General features: G+C 44.7%; 2 protein-coding genes across 2 annotated transcripts; one reads left to right on the top strand and one right to left on the bottom strand.

Annotated features, from left to right (window-relative positions):
- Positions 1-15: 15 nt before the first annotated feature.
- On the top strand, positions 16-4,885 carry LOC149366248 (low molecular weight phosphotyrosine protein phosphatase-like). The gene is made up of 5 exons (XM_089549789.1): positions 16-185; positions 263-336; positions 1,503-1,616; positions 2,972-3,133; positions 4,551-4,885. The coding sequence occupies exons 1-5, from the start codon at positions 41-43 to the stop codon at positions 4,629-4,631; spliced, it is 576 nt and encodes a 191-aa protein (XP_089405915.1). The 5' UTR covers positions 16-40; the 3' UTR covers positions 4,632-4,885.
- wuho (tRNA (guanine-N(7)-)-methyltransferase non-catalytic subunit wuho) lies at positions 4,479-20,352 on the bottom strand. The gene is made up of 10 exons (XM_089549802.1): positions 20,163-20,352; positions 19,857-19,919; positions 19,017-19,193; positions 18,169-18,328; positions 16,324-16,436; positions 15,306-15,366; positions 8,749-8,924; positions 7,126-7,306; positions 5,799-5,911; positions 4,479-4,798 (listed from the first exon to the last, which is right to left on the bottom strand). The coding sequence occupies exons 1-10, from the start codon at positions 20,240-20,242 to the stop codon at positions 4,624-4,626; spliced, it is 1,299 nt and encodes a 432-aa protein (XP_089405928.1). The 5' UTR covers positions 20,243-20,352; the 3' UTR covers positions 4,479-4,623.
- Positions 20,353-20,437: the final 85 nt, after the last annotated feature.

The raw sequence follows: 20,437 nt of genomic DNA, 5'->3' as shown, positions 1-20,437 counted from the left end.
AGTCGAAGTGAAGCCAAGTACAGCCAGAAACTTATTCTCCATGCAGAAAAGTTTGTCGATTTGCCGCTATTTGTCGCGTAGACTTGCCGCTAACAGTAACGTTAGCTGTGTCGTTAACAGTGTGCGGCAAATTTCCATTATGTCGGAGACAGAGTCGTCGAAGTCCGTGCTTTTCGTTTGTCTAGGTAAGAGAACCGCGAATACGTAGCGTTACATATCTGCTTCTTTTTGCCCGGTTGTCGAGAACTTGTTTTCTCTCCAGGCAACATCTGCCGTTCTCCGATCGCCGAAGCCGTCTTCAAGCACGTCGCCAAGGAAAGAGGAGTCTTGGATGAGGTAACGGTTTACAGATATCAACCTTGCTTTCGGTTGTTGTTACTAGTCGCATTCGAAAAACGCTCTTCAAAAAATACGCCAATTGAAGCTTTCGGATAGCGGAACTGTAGCCGAACGCGTGAGGTAACCAACAGCCGGCTTTATCAAAGTTGTTAAGGTAACTTGATAACTTTCCAAACGATCATTCCTGCAGAGTGGGGAGCTCGTCGTTTCGATATAGGAACGATAGACTACAAATTTAGCTACGGACTCCGCTTATTACAGTAACCACTGTAGCTTGTTCTGAAGCCAACACGAGCTTTCGAACTATGCTTAAGCTCAGGTTTGCGTGAGACTGGTTACGGTGAGCTTCTCGACATTGGTAGCGGGCGTGGAATGCTCTGCACGTCAGATCAGTTGCTGACAGTGCCAATATTGGCCGATTATACTTTATCGTTTCGTGTGTTGTTTAGGTTACGATTTCACTGAACTGAAACAGCAGTTCTTCAGCTCTGTTTAGCATTTCTGTCCCCTGCTCTTCCCCATAAAAAACATCCCGTTTCGCCACCTGCTTAATCGGGGGTTCAACGGCACATGTAGTGTCGCCTGTAGGTTTTTTGAAATCCAACGGGGAAAAGCTGCTGCTCTGCACCGGATGTACTCATATTCGCGCGCGTTCCTGATTGAACATCGGGGTTGTGTGTACTCTTCCGGAATAAATGTTCGCTCGTGTGACCATCATGCTGTTGGATTGCTTTTAGAGAGAGAGGCAGAAGACCCACCTTACAATGGTTGACAACGTTACCAAATTGCCATGGAGTTCCCGGAGGTTTTAGATTAGCCGGGCAGGATCCTGGCAGCCTCTTTCAGGGAACAGAGGGCTTTAAGAAATTCTTTACCACTAAAGTCTCAAGCTCCGAAAAGCAAGCAAAACTGTCAAAATTATTGGATAAGCAGAACACAAAGGAGTATAACATGTAGGGATTGAAGAAGCATTAAAAAGCACTAAAGCATACAAGAAGTCTGAAAGCTGCAAAGAAGAAACTGGGTGCGAATAAAAGACAGATGTATGTATGTAGTGGGAGGCTGTTTCGGAGTGTACGGAGGCTGTACAGAGTGGGAGGCTGCATATTGAGCTGTTTTTTGTTCTTGCCTTTTTTCTGGCAACGTGGTGACCGCACACCAAGTGGGTGGTCGACAGTGCGGCCACTGGCGACTGGCACGTCGGCAGGAAGCCCGACAGGCGTGCGATCCAGTGCATGAAGGACCATAATGTTGAGATGGACCACCGGGCCAGGCTGGTAAGTTGCCACACTGCTTGACCGGTTTCTTTCTCCCACCCCTTGAGTTTATGTGAAGACATTCTGAATGTTCTCATCTGAGTGAGAGAGATATCCCAGGTCCATGCTTGTGTAGCTCTGACCTCAGTTCTTTACTGCTGTCAGCTCTCAGTGATTTGAATTAAGGCGATTCTTTCTTAATATGCACTTATAATAATGGGATAAGAGTATTGATCTGAATGAACCGGACGTTTGAATTAAACGAGTTCAAATTAGAAGGTGCCCTTTGTGTTAAGGGAACTGTATATACATCAACATAAAGCGAGCCTAGATAGATTATCTGTCATGGACAGCAGATATGCAGACTTCACCAAAAACAGGAACTTTGTTAAAAGGGAACATAAAGCAGACATCAAGTACATGTTACAAATTGCCGTATACGTTGCCACACCTTGCTACGAGCGATAACTATCTCAAGATAAGCAGCAACTAAAAATGTGATAAAATGAGATACTTTTTGTCTTGGTGCAGTCTTTATGATAGAGTTTATGTGGCAAGAGATTGCAAAGTGCAAAAAAAGCATCAAAGTGGTGATAGCAAAAAGCCTATATCGTCATGACTGGCTGGAGAATGATTGCAACAGGTCCCAGTAAAGGCTTCGTCAAGGTGTTGAAATGTTAAGAAATGAGTGCCTAGTGTGCATTTCATTTAGGCCTTTGTGTTTTTGTCAAGGCTGTTCATGGGAGTGTCTCCTGATGTCATTTTATGTGCGTAGCGAGGGCATTGTTTTTTCCTTCCATAGTTCTCTCCTTGCAAACTTGTGGTAGTACAGCCAAACTTTCATATCATAATTACGCAGTTTCTTAGCAACTTAAACACCCCACTGCAGACAGCCATAGGCATGTGGTCAGTGTTGTGTGGATACCTACTGTTTCAATTTATTGCAGCCTTTTATTTAACCCCTTGCGAAATAGTGCACAGTGCTATCGGATTCAGTAGAAGTAGGCCTATTTGCTAATGTACAAGCAGCTCCAACATGAAAGGGAACACAGCATCCGCATTCAGCCAGTGATTACTCCATAAGTTATGTGTGAAGCACACACTTTTTCCTTTTTTCTTTGGACGGATAACGTCCACAAGTTTCAGTTTCAAGTTTCAGTTTCAGTTTCAGCGCTGAAGTGACAACAGAATTCATTCTCGTGTGCAAACTTACTGTTCCTTTTCCTGTTGACACTACCTCTAAGTGCCACATGTCTGCCGCTGTTTGAGAATTGAGAAGCACCGCGGAGTGAAGTGACCAGTTACAAAGGCGAGAGGATTTAGTGGATGGCACCTGTACTTTCGTGTAAGGGCTTTCCTCCTCCCGTGCCCTGCAGGTGAGGACAGACGACTTCACCAGCTTCCAGTACATATTTGGCATGGACGAGGCCAACATCTCCGACCTGCACGACCTGAAGCCCAAGAAGAGCACGGCGCAGATCGAGCTGCTCGGAAAGTACGACCCCGAGGGGAAGACCATAATTCGCGATCCTTACTACGTGAGTGCGGACACTATGTCACCACCATTATGTGACTGAGCATATATATATATATATGCTTCGTTAAAGGAAACATATTTGACTCCTCGTTTTGATCAGAAGACCAATGTTTTTGCGAACATTATTTCACCCTTTGACCATTAAGTGATTAAGTGACTGAGCATATATATATATATTGAGTCAAATCAAGTCAAATGAACATGTTTCCTTTAACGAAGCATATACTTCGCTATATATTCCTTTAAGGGGGGACCCTGGTCTTGAAAAAAAAATTTTTATTAATGAAGTCGCAGTTATAAAATTTTCAGGCCACATGTATTTTTATGCGCTGATTCTAGATATGTCATTAAATTTTGTGTAAAACAATTCCTTGAGCACTTGTGCAATTTTTATGCAAGTATTTTGGGAAAAGTTTTGCAGAAAATTTGCTGCAGGAAACTCGCTGAAATGCATGCCATTGGGTTCTCTTGACACCAAGGAATGCAATAAGGGCAAAATTATCATCCTGGCTATCATAGAACTTGAGTTATAGAGTTTTGAAGTTGTCGCTTCAGAAATGAGAAGAAAAGTGTGTATTCCTGTTTCTGAAGTGGCAGCTTCAGTACCCTATAACTCAGGTTCTGTGATAGCCAGGATGATAATTTTACCCTTATTGCATTCCTCGGTGTCAAGTGAACCCAATGGCATGCATTTCAGCAAATTTTCTTCAAAACTTTTCCCAAAATACTTGCATAAAAATTGGACAAGCTCTCAAAGGAATTGTTTTACACGAAATTAAATGACATATCTAGAATCAGCACAAAAAAATACATGTGGCCTGAAAATTTTATAACTGTGACTTCATTAATAAAAATTTTTTTTTTGAAGACCAGGGTCACCATCCAAGCGATTTCAGTTCTGAAGAACGTTTAGTTTTTTTAAAATCTTGGTCCAAGTTAGCTGGGACACCTTGTATAGTATATATATAAGAAAACTTCCACACATCATGCTTATGCACGTGCTTCCAGACACAGGGCTGAAAAGTCACGCTTTTACGTATTCCACGGGCTTAACACTCTCCTTTTCTTCGCTATTTTATTGTCAGAGGTGTTGAGCGAAGTTCTTCCTTTCTAATAAGGGCGTAATTACTCATTGGCATCCACCCGAGCGCAGCCATACGGCTACAAAGGAAAGCTATACAGCTTTCTCAGAAACTTCGTAGTTAAAGAAAAATTTGTCCTGGTCCGGGGACGAATTTTTCTTTAACTACGAAGTTTCTGAGAAAGCTGTACAGCTTTTCTTTGTGGCCGTATGGCTGCGCTCGGGTGGATGCCAATGAGTAATTACGCCCTTATTACAAATCTACTCCACCTTGGGGGATTCCCCTGAACATTTGACCAACATTCTTCCTCTCTGTACACGTTTCCCGCCCGTGCAGGATGATGGCAGCCAGGGCTTTGAGGATGTGTATGTCCAGTGCCTGCGCTGCTGCAAGGCCTTCCTGGACCAGGTCAGCTGAGCGCCTCTTCCTCCGCCACCTTGGCCCGCTTGGGGGCGTTGGCGGCGGCCTCTTCCAGGCGCCGCCGCTTCTTCTCCAGGTAGCTGCGCTCGTTGTTGAACCACTGCTTGTAGAGGGGGGCCAGGCTGCTCTTGACGACGGCAGCCGCGTTGGTGGTGGCAGAGGACCTTTCTGCACGAGTGCAGGCATTACGTTAACGATCATTACGGGTGTTGTTTACACAGTGCTCACAATAAACTTCTTTTTTCTTAGTACTTCTTTTTATTGTTTCAGCCGTCACAGCCAGATCCGTGTTGTACTAACATACGTTCACATTTGAATGAAACAGAAGGACAGCCAAATAGTTAAGCATGAGAGAGACATTTAACACAATTGCACAATCCTATTGAATGTCTCTTTCCGGTTTAACATTTAGCTGTGTGGTTTGCCACCTAACTTGCGACAAAACTTTGCAATGTCCACTGTCTGGTTACATGAAAAAGAATTGTTTAATACTATAGCATTATTCTTGTCACCGCACCAAAACCCTATAGAGATGTTTTGTGATCCTGCCCTGATGGACCACCCTGATTGGTTGAGAGAGGTCACGTGACCTTGCGATGTCGTCACAACCTGCCGACCAAGTTGCAAGCAACCTAGAAAGAAAACCTAAATCAAAATTCAGAGAAAAATGTGGTATATGCAAACGTTGGCACCATCACAGCATGTGGGATACCTGCTACTGCAGCTAGCAGTTTGAATATGCCAGTTTATGGACCAAAAATGGCAAAGAAACTGACGCAACCACACACAGATGTTGGAACAGAAGCCGCAAAAAAATGTGAGACCTAATGCTGTCACATTCCACTTTAGGGTGATTTAAGTTTTTTTTTTTTTGGGGTGTCTTTTTTTTTTTTCACGTTCTGTTCCAGCCTAAGCTTACTTCATAATACTGCCTCAACCGTCTTGCAAACCGTCCCAGCCGTGAGGACTGCAAATGCATTTCAACTTTTGGTGCAACTTACGTGTCGCAAAATTAACTCTTACTGTAAGAAGAGAAGAACTACTGCTCAGTTTGGCACCGTGAGAAATGAGCAAGAGCTCTTGCTCGTTAACTCATTAAGAACTCGTTAAGCGAGAACCATATAATCGTTCGAAGCACCATAAAACGCTACAATGGGTGTACACTTGCCTCGGAGGGTTGTGCGCAGGGTCCCGCTGACATCTTTCAGGAGTGGTGCCCATGGGAGTTGAGCCGCAGTTGCTGCCTCGGCTGGCACTTCTTGTCGCTGCCAAGGGGCCTGCACGGGGAACCAACCACCTGGGGTTCTTTTAACATGCACCTGCATCGCACAGCACACAGACCTCTAGAATTCTGCCTCCATCGAAATTCGGCCACAGCGGCCTAGATCGAAACCGCGTCTTTCGGGTCAGCAGCCGAGGCGCCCATAACCACTGAGCCACCGCGGCGGCTTAAACGCCACTTACTGACATCCTAGTCGGAATCAAAAGGAAGAAATGAGCTGAGCCAAGACATGTAATGCGAAGGCAAGATAACCGCTGGTCCTTAAGGGTAATGAACTGGTTTCAAGAGACGGCGAGTGTAGCAGGGGACGGCAGAAAGTTAGGTGGGTGGATGAGATTAAGAAGTTTGCGGGGATACGCTGGCCGCAACTGGCAAAAGACAGGGTTAACTGGAGAGACATGAGAGAGGCATTTGGCTTCAATTTCAATTTAATTTCAATTTATTTTCGAATTTCTTTTACAAGAAATACAAACACTTTTTGGACCCATAGCCAGCGGCTAGTTCGGGTCCAAGTACACGAAATACGTAAAAGCAAATTAAAAAACGGCGGACATATACAGAAAAGCGTATGCGTAGTACAAGATTAAAAGCAAAGCAGTCTAAATAACACTGGTAGATAACATTCGGAGCGGCAAAAGAAAGAAAATAGCTTTGAAAACATGACATGCAAAAAGAACTTTCGGACATCAAGTGTTAGTAAAAACTATCGTATTACATACAAAGTACATAATAACAGAAAACTGTGACGAAAAAAGAATTTCAGGTTAAATCAATTATTTCAATTAAGCGTTTTTTAAACATACCAGCAAAATTGTGTGAGTTTTTAAGAGAAATGGGTATCGCGTTCCAAATTTTTACCCCAGCAGACTGCACTAAACGCTCACCACATAAATTGTGGATGGGAGGGAGGTTGAAATTGCCGAAAGAGAGGTTTCTAGTGGGCGTAGCCAGGCGTAACAAGGTTTGTACCTAGCCATACTGATGGCAGCAACACAGAAATATGCTCGCAGAACGGCTGTACTTCCTGCTGCAGTGAGTGCAGTCTCTCAACAACGCCGCACAACTTCTCTACTACCATTGAACCTCTCAATGAAATAGCACACTGCATGGATCTAAAGCAGGTGTTCCGGCTTCAGGGCTCTCGAGAACCGAGAAAACGAGTCACGTGGCTGGCAACAAAGTAGAATCGAGCAAGTGCCTCAAACTCACATCTGCTGTCTCTGCCGAACGTGCAAAGAGCTGCACCGACGGAGGGCTGGTCAGGGCAACCCACAGTTGGCCGTCCTCGTCGAAAATGATGTCGTCGGGTGCACATGGAACAGCGAGGCTCTGTAGCCGACTCCAGCCGGCTTCTGGGCCTCTCCAGTGGAGAAGAACCACTTCTGGAACCCTGCACACCAAACGCACCCGAACGCACAACTTCAGTACACATGAGTGTGAAAATTTTAGGCACAAATAGCTCCTAAACATACTGAAGCTACAGAACAACATCATTAAACAAAAATCTTGTTCATTAATCCTGTGGTTTCATTGCAGCTCAGCTGCCTTTGTTTACTTTCTTTCCTAACACGTTCACTGCATTCTGGGTCACCGGTGGGTCACATTGTGTATTGATGCTGCATGGCACAAATACCGAGTCACGTAATGAAGTTACAGGACAGCTCAGATTTTTCAAAGACCCTGCAAAAAGCACACATATCAGATTGCTATTGCCACCTGTTGGCAGTTCCAAGAACTTTGCTTTGCCGGTGGCTCACTAGTGCGCCAAGCCGAACCCAAGGAAATTTAAGAGCGGCCCACAGGGAGGGTTCATTCATTCATTCATTCATTCATTCATTCATTCATTCATTCATTCATTCATTCTTTTTTATTTACACCAAAAAGATGTGGGTAGGCACCAGCAAAAAGCGAAAAAAAATTCGCTTGAAATGCGCCGGCGCCCCCCTGTACATGGCATACAGCGAAACAGCACACAAAGTAATCACATATCAATTCATACTCTGTTAGTTTGTAGATGAAAAACTATTAAGAAAACAAAAACAAAAATATACCCATGGTACAGATCACTCTTCCACCATTCATTTACATTGACAAGTTATGAGAGGAACCTGGTTTTGATGGAACGCAAGCTGCATTTTTCCAATTGTACGTTGCTGGTACAAAAGGTATTTAGAAGTCGTGGCATAGTGGAACACAACATCTGGCAACCGAATTGAGTTCTAGAACTTGGAACGTGCCAGAATTCTTGGTGCCGAAGTGTGTAAGTTGGTATATTAGACTTAAGATCAGCTAGCTCATAGGGATCAGCTAGCTCACAGCACATAGGGATTAGGGCTCCGAAAATCGCTGCTGCAGTGGATGCAATCCACCTCCCCATCCGTGTGAACCCATTGCCACTGGTTTGGAGAGATCCAATACAGTCTGACGCTGGTGTTTTCAGTTAAGAAATACCGCGATGCTGACAACACCATCATCTATATCCCAAGACAGACCCTCACGTAAATAAGTGCCGCTGTGAAAAAAAGAAAGAAAAGCGAAACACTCTTGCTGTAATCCACTGCTTGCATTTTAAGGAGCATGTACGTGGCTTTATCCACATTAAGACATGTAAAGGCACGTGTGATGCTCAGAGCTAAGGATATGTTTGAGAACAGATGGGCTGACCCATTAATAATGCCCATCAAGGCAGGAGACGGCAGTCTGCACTTTAAACGACGCTTGTCTTTATCTACCTCAAACACAATGCAACAACAGCAAAGACATAGAAGCACGATTTCCTTGGAGAGAAAGCTCAGTTAGAAGCTCAGAAAATGCATGCAAGGCACTGCTAACCCGTCAGTCAGGCAGGCCAGGGTTGTCCTGAAGGGTTCCAGGGCCAACCGTTTCACGGCAGGCTCTCGTGTGTCGCCCTCCGTCTTGGCGTCTGCGGGTGGCGGATTCTCCACAGTGATGTCAAACCGGTGCAGCTGGCGTCCAGTCTCGGGACACCACGTACGGATGGTGCCGTCCTGAAAAATACACCGAACAACATGCTTTGCATTTCCATCCCATGTTATTATTCCACTTTAAAGGGTCAGTCTACTGAATTTTATCGACCATATTTTCTTTGCGGCAACCGATAGCTCTTTACTCAAATTACCGTTTAGCCAGCTGTGGTGCCAAGGAGTGCGGTAGAAGTTTTTAAAATAGAATTTATTGATGTGGGAACACATCTGTATGAGATGGTAGTCTCATCTGGCAACCATCTGGATTTCCGCCGCGCGGCGACAAACATGGCGGCGCCCGTCAAAGCCGGACCTCTCGCTTCGGACTGAATTCTCGTTGTTGCTGCCTTTTTCAGTGCGTTCACTGGCCATAAATGGGGCGCCTGTCTTTCGCTTCGTCTCATCTCGCCTATAAGAAAACATATAAGAGATAAATTTGCTTTATTTTAATAATTAGAGTGACGATTCTGCCGCTCCTAAGCTTAAGTGGAGAGTCGGTTTGTTTACAGCAATGGTTCCCGTCCTGACGACCAGATGGCGCCACTATAGGCTGTTTATTTTTGCGTCTCTGCTAGCATACGCTGAACTAAAAGTGGGAATGTGCCTGCGTTTTGCGTACGTGTAACTATATATATTCATGTGATTTACAGAAAAAGCGAGCGGCACGCCTTCTACAGTTTACTAGAACGAAACGTGCGTTTCTCTGACATTGGGGCATACAAATGGTACGTAGTATATTCACTTATGCTTCTACAAAAAAAGACTACCACTTTGTTGAACAAAATGAACGTTTGGGGTCGCCACCATGCTTTTTTACGCGACTTTTAACCCCGAAATAAAATATAAATTCCTGCTAAAACCGGGCGCAGACCCCTCGTTATTGATGTTATAGGGTGCCAACTACCAGAATATGCCATTATTTATACAGTCATCTCGGTGAGTAGACTGACACTCTAACTAAGAACATCACACGCACCCAACTTGTATTTGTTAAAATGTGAACAGATTACTTGCGCAGTGTACCTCTCCCCCCGCTATCCTTTATAACTGTTCCCTCGCCTCTTTCACTTCATTTCTCCAGCCTACCAGCCATCCCTCTATTTCCGCTGCCCCAGCTCAGATGCTTCCCATAGCGATGGCAGATGGGCTAGCAAAAATCTTTTCCTTCCTTTTTGTTATTGTCTTAAGGGGGGATGAGGGGATCGAAGCCAACTTTTCTATTTTTCGACTTAGAGTGATGAAATGTGGCAGACTGGCCTAAATCAGCATCATACAACCAGACATAAAGTTTCACAATGACAGCTTCAGTAGGTTCCCTTTTATCATTGTTTATACGTTGTCCCCATGTTGCTTGCTTGTGGAAAGCCTAGCACGACAAAAAGCAGGCTGCAGGTCTGTAAATCCTTTTAATATTTACTAAGAAGTGTGGTGTAAGTCAAGACTCTCTTATTTTTTTTTAAAATCTCTCTGCTCTTTTTTTTAAAGGACACAGTATGCACCTTCTTTTATGTTTAGGATGTATCATGCACTAATTACCATGTAATAAAAACATGCGAGCCTAAATGGTAAATATGAGACTGTCTTGACGCAGACCACATTTCAGTGATCACAACAAAACAAACGGGGTAAAAATCCAATGCACCCATTGCTGTGCTACGCTTTCCACGAGCAAGGCATTAAGCTCAAAACAAACTTTCGAGAAAACAAGCCTGAAGGTTCTAAGCTAGCACACACTGTCTATATGCAGATGCCGACAAATATATTTATTTGGGGCGCTTAAAGTTTATTTTTGGGCGAAATATTTCAGTACAACATAGAAACAGTGTTGGAGATGCCAAAAAGTAGACTTTTCAAAAATCGACTTTTCTCAGGATTTTTGTGATCTGATCCCCACTAGTGCACTGCACGGGCTCGGGCCGGCCCAAAAGCCCGGGCCGGGCCGGGACATGATCTGTTTTGCCGGGCCTGGGCCGGGCCCGGGCCTGAAGTTGCGGGCCCGGGCCGGGCTCGGGCTTAAAGCTGCGCACCCGAGCCGGGCTTGGGTTCGTACAGAAACGGCTGGTGTCCGACTATTCCTTCACTATTGCAGAGTGAAATACACTACTGCAGCATTGGAGCAGCGACACGGATGAGCTATGGGTTATAGAACGCGCTGAGAAAACAACTAACCTTTATTTATTGACTTATATATTTCCTTATTTCCATGCCGCGGTGGCTTAGTGGTCAAGGCGCTTGATTACTGAGGCGGGGAACCAAGGTGTGCTCCTAGCCTCGGCGGCCGTATTTCTATTTAGGCGGCAAGCATGACACCATGTACTTTGTAGTATCATTGCTCGTTAAACAAAGCCAGGGGGTCGGAATGGTCCGGAGCACTCTGCTTCGGTGTCTCTCACAGCCTGACTCCCCTTAGGCCCTTAAGCCCCAAAAACATAGATTTTATATGTTCCTCATGTGGAAAAATTGACAAACTAAAGCGCGTTTGGTTTTCTTTTTGATCAGCTGACGGGAGCGTCACGTAAATGAAATAGCCACAAAAGCTCGCGAGAGTTTGTAAATCTCATCTCATAACCACATCTATCGCTCCTCGCTTCTTCCGCCTGGTTGTCATGACAAGTGTTTAGCCCTGTAAGTTATCACGTGGTTCGTGCGTTATCTTCTGCTCCACCAGTAAGAGTAAAATTCAACCGGTCTTAATTGGCTATTGATCGCTCGTCATCCCAAAACATACCTATACACTATTAGAAATGCATTCGGGAAGAGCATATTAGTTTAGGACGGTTATAGTCTTCATACACACACCGTGAAATACTCAAGCCTTTTAGCTTTTCGTTTCTGCTAAAATGCGACCAGTTCGGCTATGAGTTCAACCTGTGAGATCGCGTTCACTAAAAAAATGTCATCCCACTGCTTGCTAGGCAGCTTTAATGCTTATACTTCGCGGGCGGCAAAATAAAACTGATTAAACTCATGATGGAATGCGAAGTACTAGTCTATTACGCGCGTATGCGGCCCTTTTTATTTGTCTCTCGGAACTTCCGAGTTTATCTTTGCGCACCTACACGAGATCACTGTCCAAAAGATGATCCTGGCGAGCACTACTCTTAATCATTTCTTTCTGGGTTAAAAAGAACCAACTTTTTGCAAGCCAAACTGTGGTTTCAGAACCTTTGTTGGCCAGTTTATCGGTCTAGCAGCAGTCTACTTGCTCAGAGTGAGCACCTCAAGCGATACTGTGAAACGGGCCGGGCCGGGCCCGGGCTGGGCTTTACTCCGGGATTCACGGGCCGGGCCGGCTCGCTAGAGCGATAATTTAGCGGGCCTGGGCCGGGCCCGGGCTTGAAGCCGCGGGCCTGGGCCGGGCTCGGGCTTCAGGTCTCGGGCCCGGGCTGGGCTTGGGCCTCAAATTGAGGCCCGTGCAGTGCTCTAATCCCCACATCCCCCTTTAAATAAAATCACCACTACTATTACCACTACTGTTGATATCCCGACTGTTGATATCCCGAAAGGTAGAACAGGTGCAAGAGATAAGGATCATAGGGATCCCCTTCATGCGCATCGGACACATTTGTGGATGTGACCTGAACACTATAAAATTCCTTGTAGTACAAGAAATTTACAACAGCACAACGGACAATGTCCTCTAATGCTGATGCAGTAAGATGTATTGAGACATGAAAAATCACGAGTAGAAACACATCGAGCTTCAAGTCCGAAATGGACACAGAAAACCGTTTTTAAAAGGAACTTTCGTGTTCTTTCATACCTCGGATAAACTCTAGTGAGCATGTGTTCTCTTTTGACAGCATGAGTGCTTCAGAATGTATAAAATCTCGTCGTTTGACTGCTCGACTTCATATGACAGCAGTCAAAAAAGAGTAGTACAGTCTAGCCCGGTTATAACGAAGTCGGCGGGAATCGGAAATCACTTCGCTATATCCGCTATTTCGTAATATGCGGACTACGAAAAAAAAAATGCAAACATCGGCATACCGATTTATTGCCGCTGAAAGAAGTCGTCCAGCGTCCCCTGAACACGTTTCGCGAGTGCAGACTTCAGGATTGCGGCTTCCATACCATCCAACTGCGAACCAAAGATCTGGTCGAACTCCGGACTCCCGAGGTACATCCGTAGCGTGTCAACAGCTGCGATGGCCGCTGCGGAGGTGACCGGCTTAGGGGCACAACTAGCATCGTCGCATTCGCTGTCGGAGGCGCTCTCCGCCAAGGTCTCTTCCATGACACTCCCGGCAACTTCTTCAGTCGTCCAGTCCTCGGTGGCAACAAGGTCTTCGTCGGCGAAAACGAAGTCCATGTGGCTTAGACCCGCAGGCACAAGGTTCAAGTCGCTAGCGGACGGCGCAACACGACAACGCAACACGAGACCGGCGTGCCATGCGATGCAGTGAAGCAACCTTTCGCTCCGCAGGAGAGCAGATGACGCCACGAAAGGACGCCGTCAGCCGAATTTTGCTCTTATTTTCGCGGACAAAATCGCCTCAAGGACGCAAAAACGTGTTGATTGGCAGATTATTTTTCGGTTGGTATTAAATCTCTTCATTATATCCGCTGACGCGCTCTTATTTACTTCGTTAAAACCGGACCCAAAATGTATTGAAAATGCGAAAATGGGAATGGGAAATTGAAATCCCTTCGTTATAACCGCTATTTCGCTATAAGTGGCTTTGTTATAAATGGGCTAGACTGTACAACCGAGACCTTGAAAGCGGTTTTGAGTCGCAACGCGAACATACGAGGACCCCGCAGAAATTGCATGGTCAGTCATCAAACAAGGTGGGAATTTTTGCAGTCACTTCTCGGCACGATCCTGGCAAGCATCTGACGGATGTACGACAGCACTTAAACAAATGTTTACAACCACACTGTTTACAAAGCACGGGATCCAATTCACGCCCCGCTGCAGCAGTGGACCTGAACAGGGTGATGAAGCGAAGCTTGTGGCTGCACACTCTCAACTACGCCAAGCAAGCGCTGAGTGCACTGACATGGACCAAAGAGCACAATTTTCCCTGCTAAGCTCCTATCAAAAGAAGCTCTATGTAAATTTTGGTCCTCTCACTAGTAATGATGCTCACGTTTTACTACCGTACTCCATTTGACAACTCTTATGAATCATTGCAAAGCCTCCTTCAAGACCAAATGCGGACCCAAAGAACACAGTGCAATTTTCCAGGCATATCAAGGCTAATGACTTACAAAACCTTACAAAACCAGGCCATCCGCATTATTACCCGTAGCCCTTTCTCATCTAATGCTCGTTCTTTATTACAGGAGCACAGTATTTTACCAGTCCACCAGCTTTTCCAGTATCACCTTGCAATCATGTTCTTTAGATTACTACATGGCACCCTACATTTTCAGTTTGTAGACCCCAATCAGCTCATCAATCACAACCCTACCAGATTTGCAGCAAGAAACAATTTTCTACTCCCCAAAGTCCATGCCAATTATGGTAAATCGACGTCGTCTTTTCAAGCCATTTCAATTTGGAACACATTGCCACCCAATCTAAAAACATCAATTTCCTTGCCTGAATTCAAAAACAAACTTAAAGTATTTTTATTGGAATGCTGATGTATTATTCTCCTTTTGCTGATGTGTTATATTACCTGCGTTATTGCGATTTTTGACCTTGTTTTATGAAGTATTGATTTTATATTTTCTATATTTTGTATTTATTCGCTAACTATGCTGTAACCATTTCTTGTACTAATGATTTATCGAGGGTCCCGGTGCAGTCTTTGACTTTGGGACCCTCGTCTGTACATTTATGTTGTTTTGTATTTTTTTGGGGACCAATAAGGCCTAACTTTCTTCTTAATGGAGCAGCTCCAGCTGACTCTTGGGGGTGCTGACTGCACTGAGAGCACTGAGCCGCAAAATGCGCCGTTCAGAAGCTAAAGTGCCGTTGAAAAGTTACTGTCTGAGTGTAGGTCTTCGGACTAGCACATAAGTTTTTATTTCTGGAGAAAAATACAGGAGGGTAATCTACCTTCTTCTTATAACCATCCTATGCATGTGCAGTTTTCCTCCTTCGCCCTCTCCTGCACTCCACTGGTTTAAAAAAAAAATGCCAGCGTGCATATATGCACATCATATTGGTAACAGGTGCAAGCACATACACATCGACTATGCACCCAACACTTCACATGCACAGTTGGCATCTCGCAGAAGCGGATCAGATCTGCAGCATTCATGCACATGTTTTCAACCAGCTTTGTGCGCAGCTGACGAATTTCTGCGCATTCCCTGATGGTGATGGCGCAAAAGACAAAGGCTAATTTGTGACAGTTATCACGGAAGTCTTGACGCAGCAGCAAGCGAGTTACTATAAATAAGGTTTTTTTGCTGGGTTCGACAAATGAGAAAAATTGCGTAAAAACTCACACCGGAGCCAGACACCAGGAGCTGGGGAGGACCAGGCAGTAATGCAAGGGAGGTTACAAACCTGGGGGGAAAAAGAATGAAGTATGCGTGACACATGCGTGACACAAACATTTACTACCATGGTCATTATAGAACACATTGCGTAGAAGTGAAGATGAAATGCCTGTCGATTTCCTTACTAAACAGAAGGCAAGTGCTACAAATGTGGGCCCTCGGTAGCTCAACATCACATACGCTTATGCTAGCAGAGTTATCACACATCACGCACAGTTATCATAATCAGAGTTAACACAGTAATAATACATTTTTTGGTTGCTGATCTATGAGGCTATGCCACATTACCACTTACTTCACAGAGCACTTTTGATCACTGACACCATGAGTTTGGACTAGGTGGTGGGAAAAAAAAGTGTTTCACATTTACATTTAAACACATTTTTCTCAGCAATGCCGAAAAAAACCAGAATAGCCAGAAAGAGGTGTAAATCTATATTTATAGAGGATGGAAATTGGACGGAGTCATCTTTGGTCTCCCTCTAAGACGTTCACTGTGTCATGGGTCCCACGATAAAGCCATAGGACACATTTTATAGTGAGGTCCTCATCCTCAGACCTCACAATAAAATCTGACCCATGGCTTCAACATGTGACCCAGTATTCAAAGCCACAAAGCATGGATAAACGACGTGCCATGCCGGTGATCCATGACGCAACGAATGTTTTAAAACACTTCCATAAGAACGCACCTTTTGATTCATCGATAACACTCGACTCAGCTGCTGAGGTGCCAGCAGAAGTTCAAGCTCAGTGGTAAGCCTGAATGCAGTTTTTCCACTCACAAAGCAAAACAGCCTGAGCTGTTTCCGACTCTCTACTGGGAAATGCACTGCCACAGGTGTGGCAACACTGTGCTCATGCAATGTGAACCTGGGAAATACTTTACGGACCGCCTTTCACATTCAGGCAGTAGCTCAATGTAGATGTGCTTGCCTAAGCACCATTCGCTACTGGCACTCACTGCTTGTGGCCGAGGCAGAAAGTGCGGATGTTGTAGCAGTTTGGATAGCACGACACCTGGATCTTCTCGTCACGGTCTGAGACGGCCAGGAAACGGTCTTCCTCCCCGATTACCTGCCGAGAAGCGGAGATCAGTGAATTCAAGCATTCGCAGATATGATTGAGGCTCATATTCTGTAAGTGTCCACTACTGACATGTCCGCTCCAGTCCACACCCAACTGGCTGGAGCTGTGAATGCAGAGATGACGGACATGCGCAGACAGCACTGATCCATCTTTCCTGTTACATCATCTCGTCTGAAGCTGCATTCGCCATTATATGAACCACTGTATACCACAAAAGCGAATACTGTAAAAACAACTGCTACAAATGCAGTTTATACTAAAGAGCCCGAAACAAGAAACAAGCAGCTGTGTTTGGTTTTGCAGGAGGTGTGGGCTTCTACGTAATTAATGCAACCCAAGACAATGACAGTGATATTCCGTTATTTTGGAGCACGCGAATGTGCCTGGTTTAAGTTGCAACCGTTATGGACATGTCCACTTAGTGGGCACTATCAAAATGTGGGCTAAGGTTTGAGAAAAATGGGAACGTCAAACTGCACATGAAAGAGCTTAGCAAGAGAGGGTTTGGGCTAAACTAATACCATAGACACCATGCGAATTCATACTGGTTATGCTGAGTTTGTGCAATGAATTCCTGAAAATTTATTTGCAATGAATGCACACATCTCTCGTAATTATATAATCCTTAGTTTCAGAGATTCTTCTTCCATGTTTACAGCTCCGGCAATAATTCTGAATATAAAACAATAAAGAGAAAGGTTGTTGCTGGTGTTATGTGGGGTTCAACATCCCGAAGCAACACATGGGTTTGAGGAACACCATAGTGGAGGGCTCCAAGTTAATTTAGACTACCAGGGTTCTTTAATGGGCATACACATCACACAGCAAACAGCATTTTGCTTCAATCGAGATGCGGCTGCCATTTGATCCTGGAATTAGCAGCCAAACAGCAAAGCCACTCAGCCATTGTGGCAGATGAAGCAAAGGATTCCTGCAGTTGTCATACCTTTTCTTAGAATTCCCTTTATCTTGACCTTAAAACTATGTCAGAACTTTCGTTTTTCAGCTGAACATGCTATTGTGGGAAGCTGTACTTAGCAATGCAGTGCACAGAACTGCAGCCTCTGCCGTGTACTTTCCCTCCCAGCTTGCCATCAAGCAAGCCATTATGACAGCATCACAACAGAGCATGGAACTATCAGCCCTGTAAATGCAAAGTTGAAATACTAGGAGGATATAACCATCTATTTGCAATTAACTGCTTTAAGTACTCCTTACTGAAGACCATTATTTTTAATCTTCATTTACATATTGTGGTACAGGTACATGCAATATGAAAGGAAACAACCAATCTGTACAAAAAGGCGAATGTCTTGGTTATTCCTTTACTAAATTTGAAAATGACTTTTGAATGTTAAAAGTCAAGAGGAAAACAAGTGATAAAACAGTATAACATGTTCTTGGCACACATAATTATGAAGAAGTAAATAATGGAATACTCAAACTTTGTTCCCTTTCAAACTGCATGGACGTGTACTGTGAAATGTGCATTTTTGGGAGTGCAATGTTCTGCGCGATTTTCTCAAAGCCATTCTCAAGTTGCACCATTTATAGAACTGTAGTCAGATTAGTATATCGCTGCTCCATTCTCTAGCAAAGATCAAATTAGTTCGCATTAACAAATTAACAGTTGAGTCACAGTAACTCAAAAACAGCATGACAAGATCAGCCCCATGAGTGCGCGAGCCGGAATTTTGAACACACAGAGAAGTTGCCATACCATGTCAAGAACCATGGAAAGGCGTCCCAGAATGAGTTCACCGTTGTCGTCAGTCGGATCGTCCAAGTGGAAGGAGTAGACGTCCCCTGAGCGGTCCGCCACAATGATTGTGTCTTGCGTGGCACACATCCGGACCTGAATACACTTGCGTGCCACACACCTGCGTGACATGCGCGAGGCTTTCAATATAGAAGCTGGACAGCATTCAACAGAAATCAAAATGTTTGCACTCACTCTTAGGGGGGGACACTGTGACCACTCCATCCTATTTTTGTTCCGAGAAAAAACTGGTTGTTTGGCTTCTGAGGCTGCGCTGATGTTTGCTCAGAAACAAGTCTCACTGACAGCTTACAAAATTACATTACAAAAAAAAATGAAACATTTATTTTTTTCGCTAGATTTGATGCACTTCTTTTACAATTATACTTTGACCATGGTTGTTCAGCTATTGAATTAAGTTTCGAAGTACTATTTGCACACCTTTAAAGCTGGTAGCTCTCTGGATGGTGGGACTTAGGCGTTCTCAAAAGTTTATGGAACACATTATCAGTGAAAATGTTTCAGTTCAGCGACGTCCCTGCACACATTTTGAGATAGACATATGTAGCCTATGTGCAAATTATGCAGTAAGCCGTTCAGTCTCATGTACTGAGGCCTGTATACAACGAAATTAAACTTGTTCAATAAGTCGCATTCCAGAAACATTTAAAAGTGGGCGCAAAATTTATACTGTAAGCAGTGAACACACTGCAGGCACAAGTAGGTCATTCATAATCACTCTGCTGAAGAACTTCAATTTTTGCTGCTAATTCGGCCACACGTGTAAAGCGAACCTTGCACGCGCTAACCTTTGCAAAATGACAGTCCAGTCACCGGGACCGTGCCGCTTCCAGACAATGAGTTTCTTGGCATGGGTCACTGCCATGAAGTAGGTCGAACATGGTGAAAAGTTGGCGCAGGAGAACCCCGGTTCTTCAGGCTGCTTGTATTTCTTCTCGGTCGACTGGCCGTTTTCTTCCTCATCACTGATGACCAAAAAGAACAAAAAGATGTGGTTCTCGCCCTATTCATTCACTCTTCTTTCTCACAAACCCAATTTAATTACTCTCAAGTTTCCCCTCTGCATTGTTTAGGAACTGAAACTTACTACTACCGTTATCTGTCCAAGGTCAAGAGTACCAATCACAAGCTCAAACGTGTTGTACGTTCACGGAAAGGATGCGTTGCTCAACTTCCGTGTATGCTTCTCCGCACTGCGAAAACCTCCACCATGGTAGTATGGCCCGAGCTCGAGATATGAATTGCTGACCCCACCTGATGCGTGGGTGGTCACAAACAATGGTTGCCTCAGACTACATGTTGTTGTGTTGGCTCACCAGTGCCGCAGAGCCAGAGATAAGCTGCAGGTTGAGATTAAGCGCAGCGTCGTTTAGCTGCCGTATGGTAGGTGCAAGGTAGGTGCTGGTGTGTAGTGGGTGCACATGGTAGGTGCATGCACATCAACCAGACTCTTGAAGACGCCAGCGCGGCGCCTACTTTCTTCCCATGTTTCTGCCCCATAGACAGGTCGCGCCACCATGGTAGAGGAGTTTTCGGCAAGCACGTCAACTATCCTAGACGTTTGCAAAAAGGCTGTAACTAATTGATGTTTATGAGGGCACTTGACACGAGTAGAAGAAAAACGGCACCTATCACGGCAAGCAGCTTCCTCCGTCTCCTCTGGAATGGTGAGCTGCACTTTGTCATAGCCTCTGTAATGTGTGAAGAGGAAAATTAATGACAGCACACAAACGACATGAATTGACACGAACATCATAGCGCACTACACGATGAAACGTGACAAGTTCTCTTTCGCTGCTTTCTGCAGCTCAGCTTCAGTTGTGAATTACTCCATTCGCGTTACACAAATACAGTGGTAAAGAAGGACGAAATAAGCCGATTATTGCACTGCACGCAAAATGTTGTACCGCACGTCACCAAACGCCAATGCGTACCCGTCTTTTGTTTCGTACATGTACACTAGATCGGCGCATACCAGGGCGATCCTGTTGTTTATACACCTTATCAAGGCCATTACTTTAAGTTAACGAGGCTAACACAAAACTTTGCTCAGCTGAGTACACATTGAACTTAGTTTTGTCACGCAAACGCAGCTTCGCGGTTCTGTTTAGCTCTAGTTTAGCCGTGCGCGCGGCCATGCGCTCTTTACAGCGTGTTGAACTTGCAGTCCGAAAGTCGCCAAAACTTTCGACAAAGTTTGTGTTGTGTT

This window comes from Amblyomma mixtum, chromosome 1 (genome assembly GCF_055824585.1).
Source record: "Amblyomma mixtum isolate Tamu chromosome 1, ASM5582458v1, whole genome shotgun sequence".
Lineage (NCBI taxonomy): Eukaryota > Metazoa > Arthropoda > Arachnida > Ixodida > Ixodidae > Amblyomma > Amblyomma mixtum.
The sequence above is the reverse complement of the archived record's forward strand: the minus strand, read 5'-3'. Positions and strand labels throughout refer to the sequence as shown.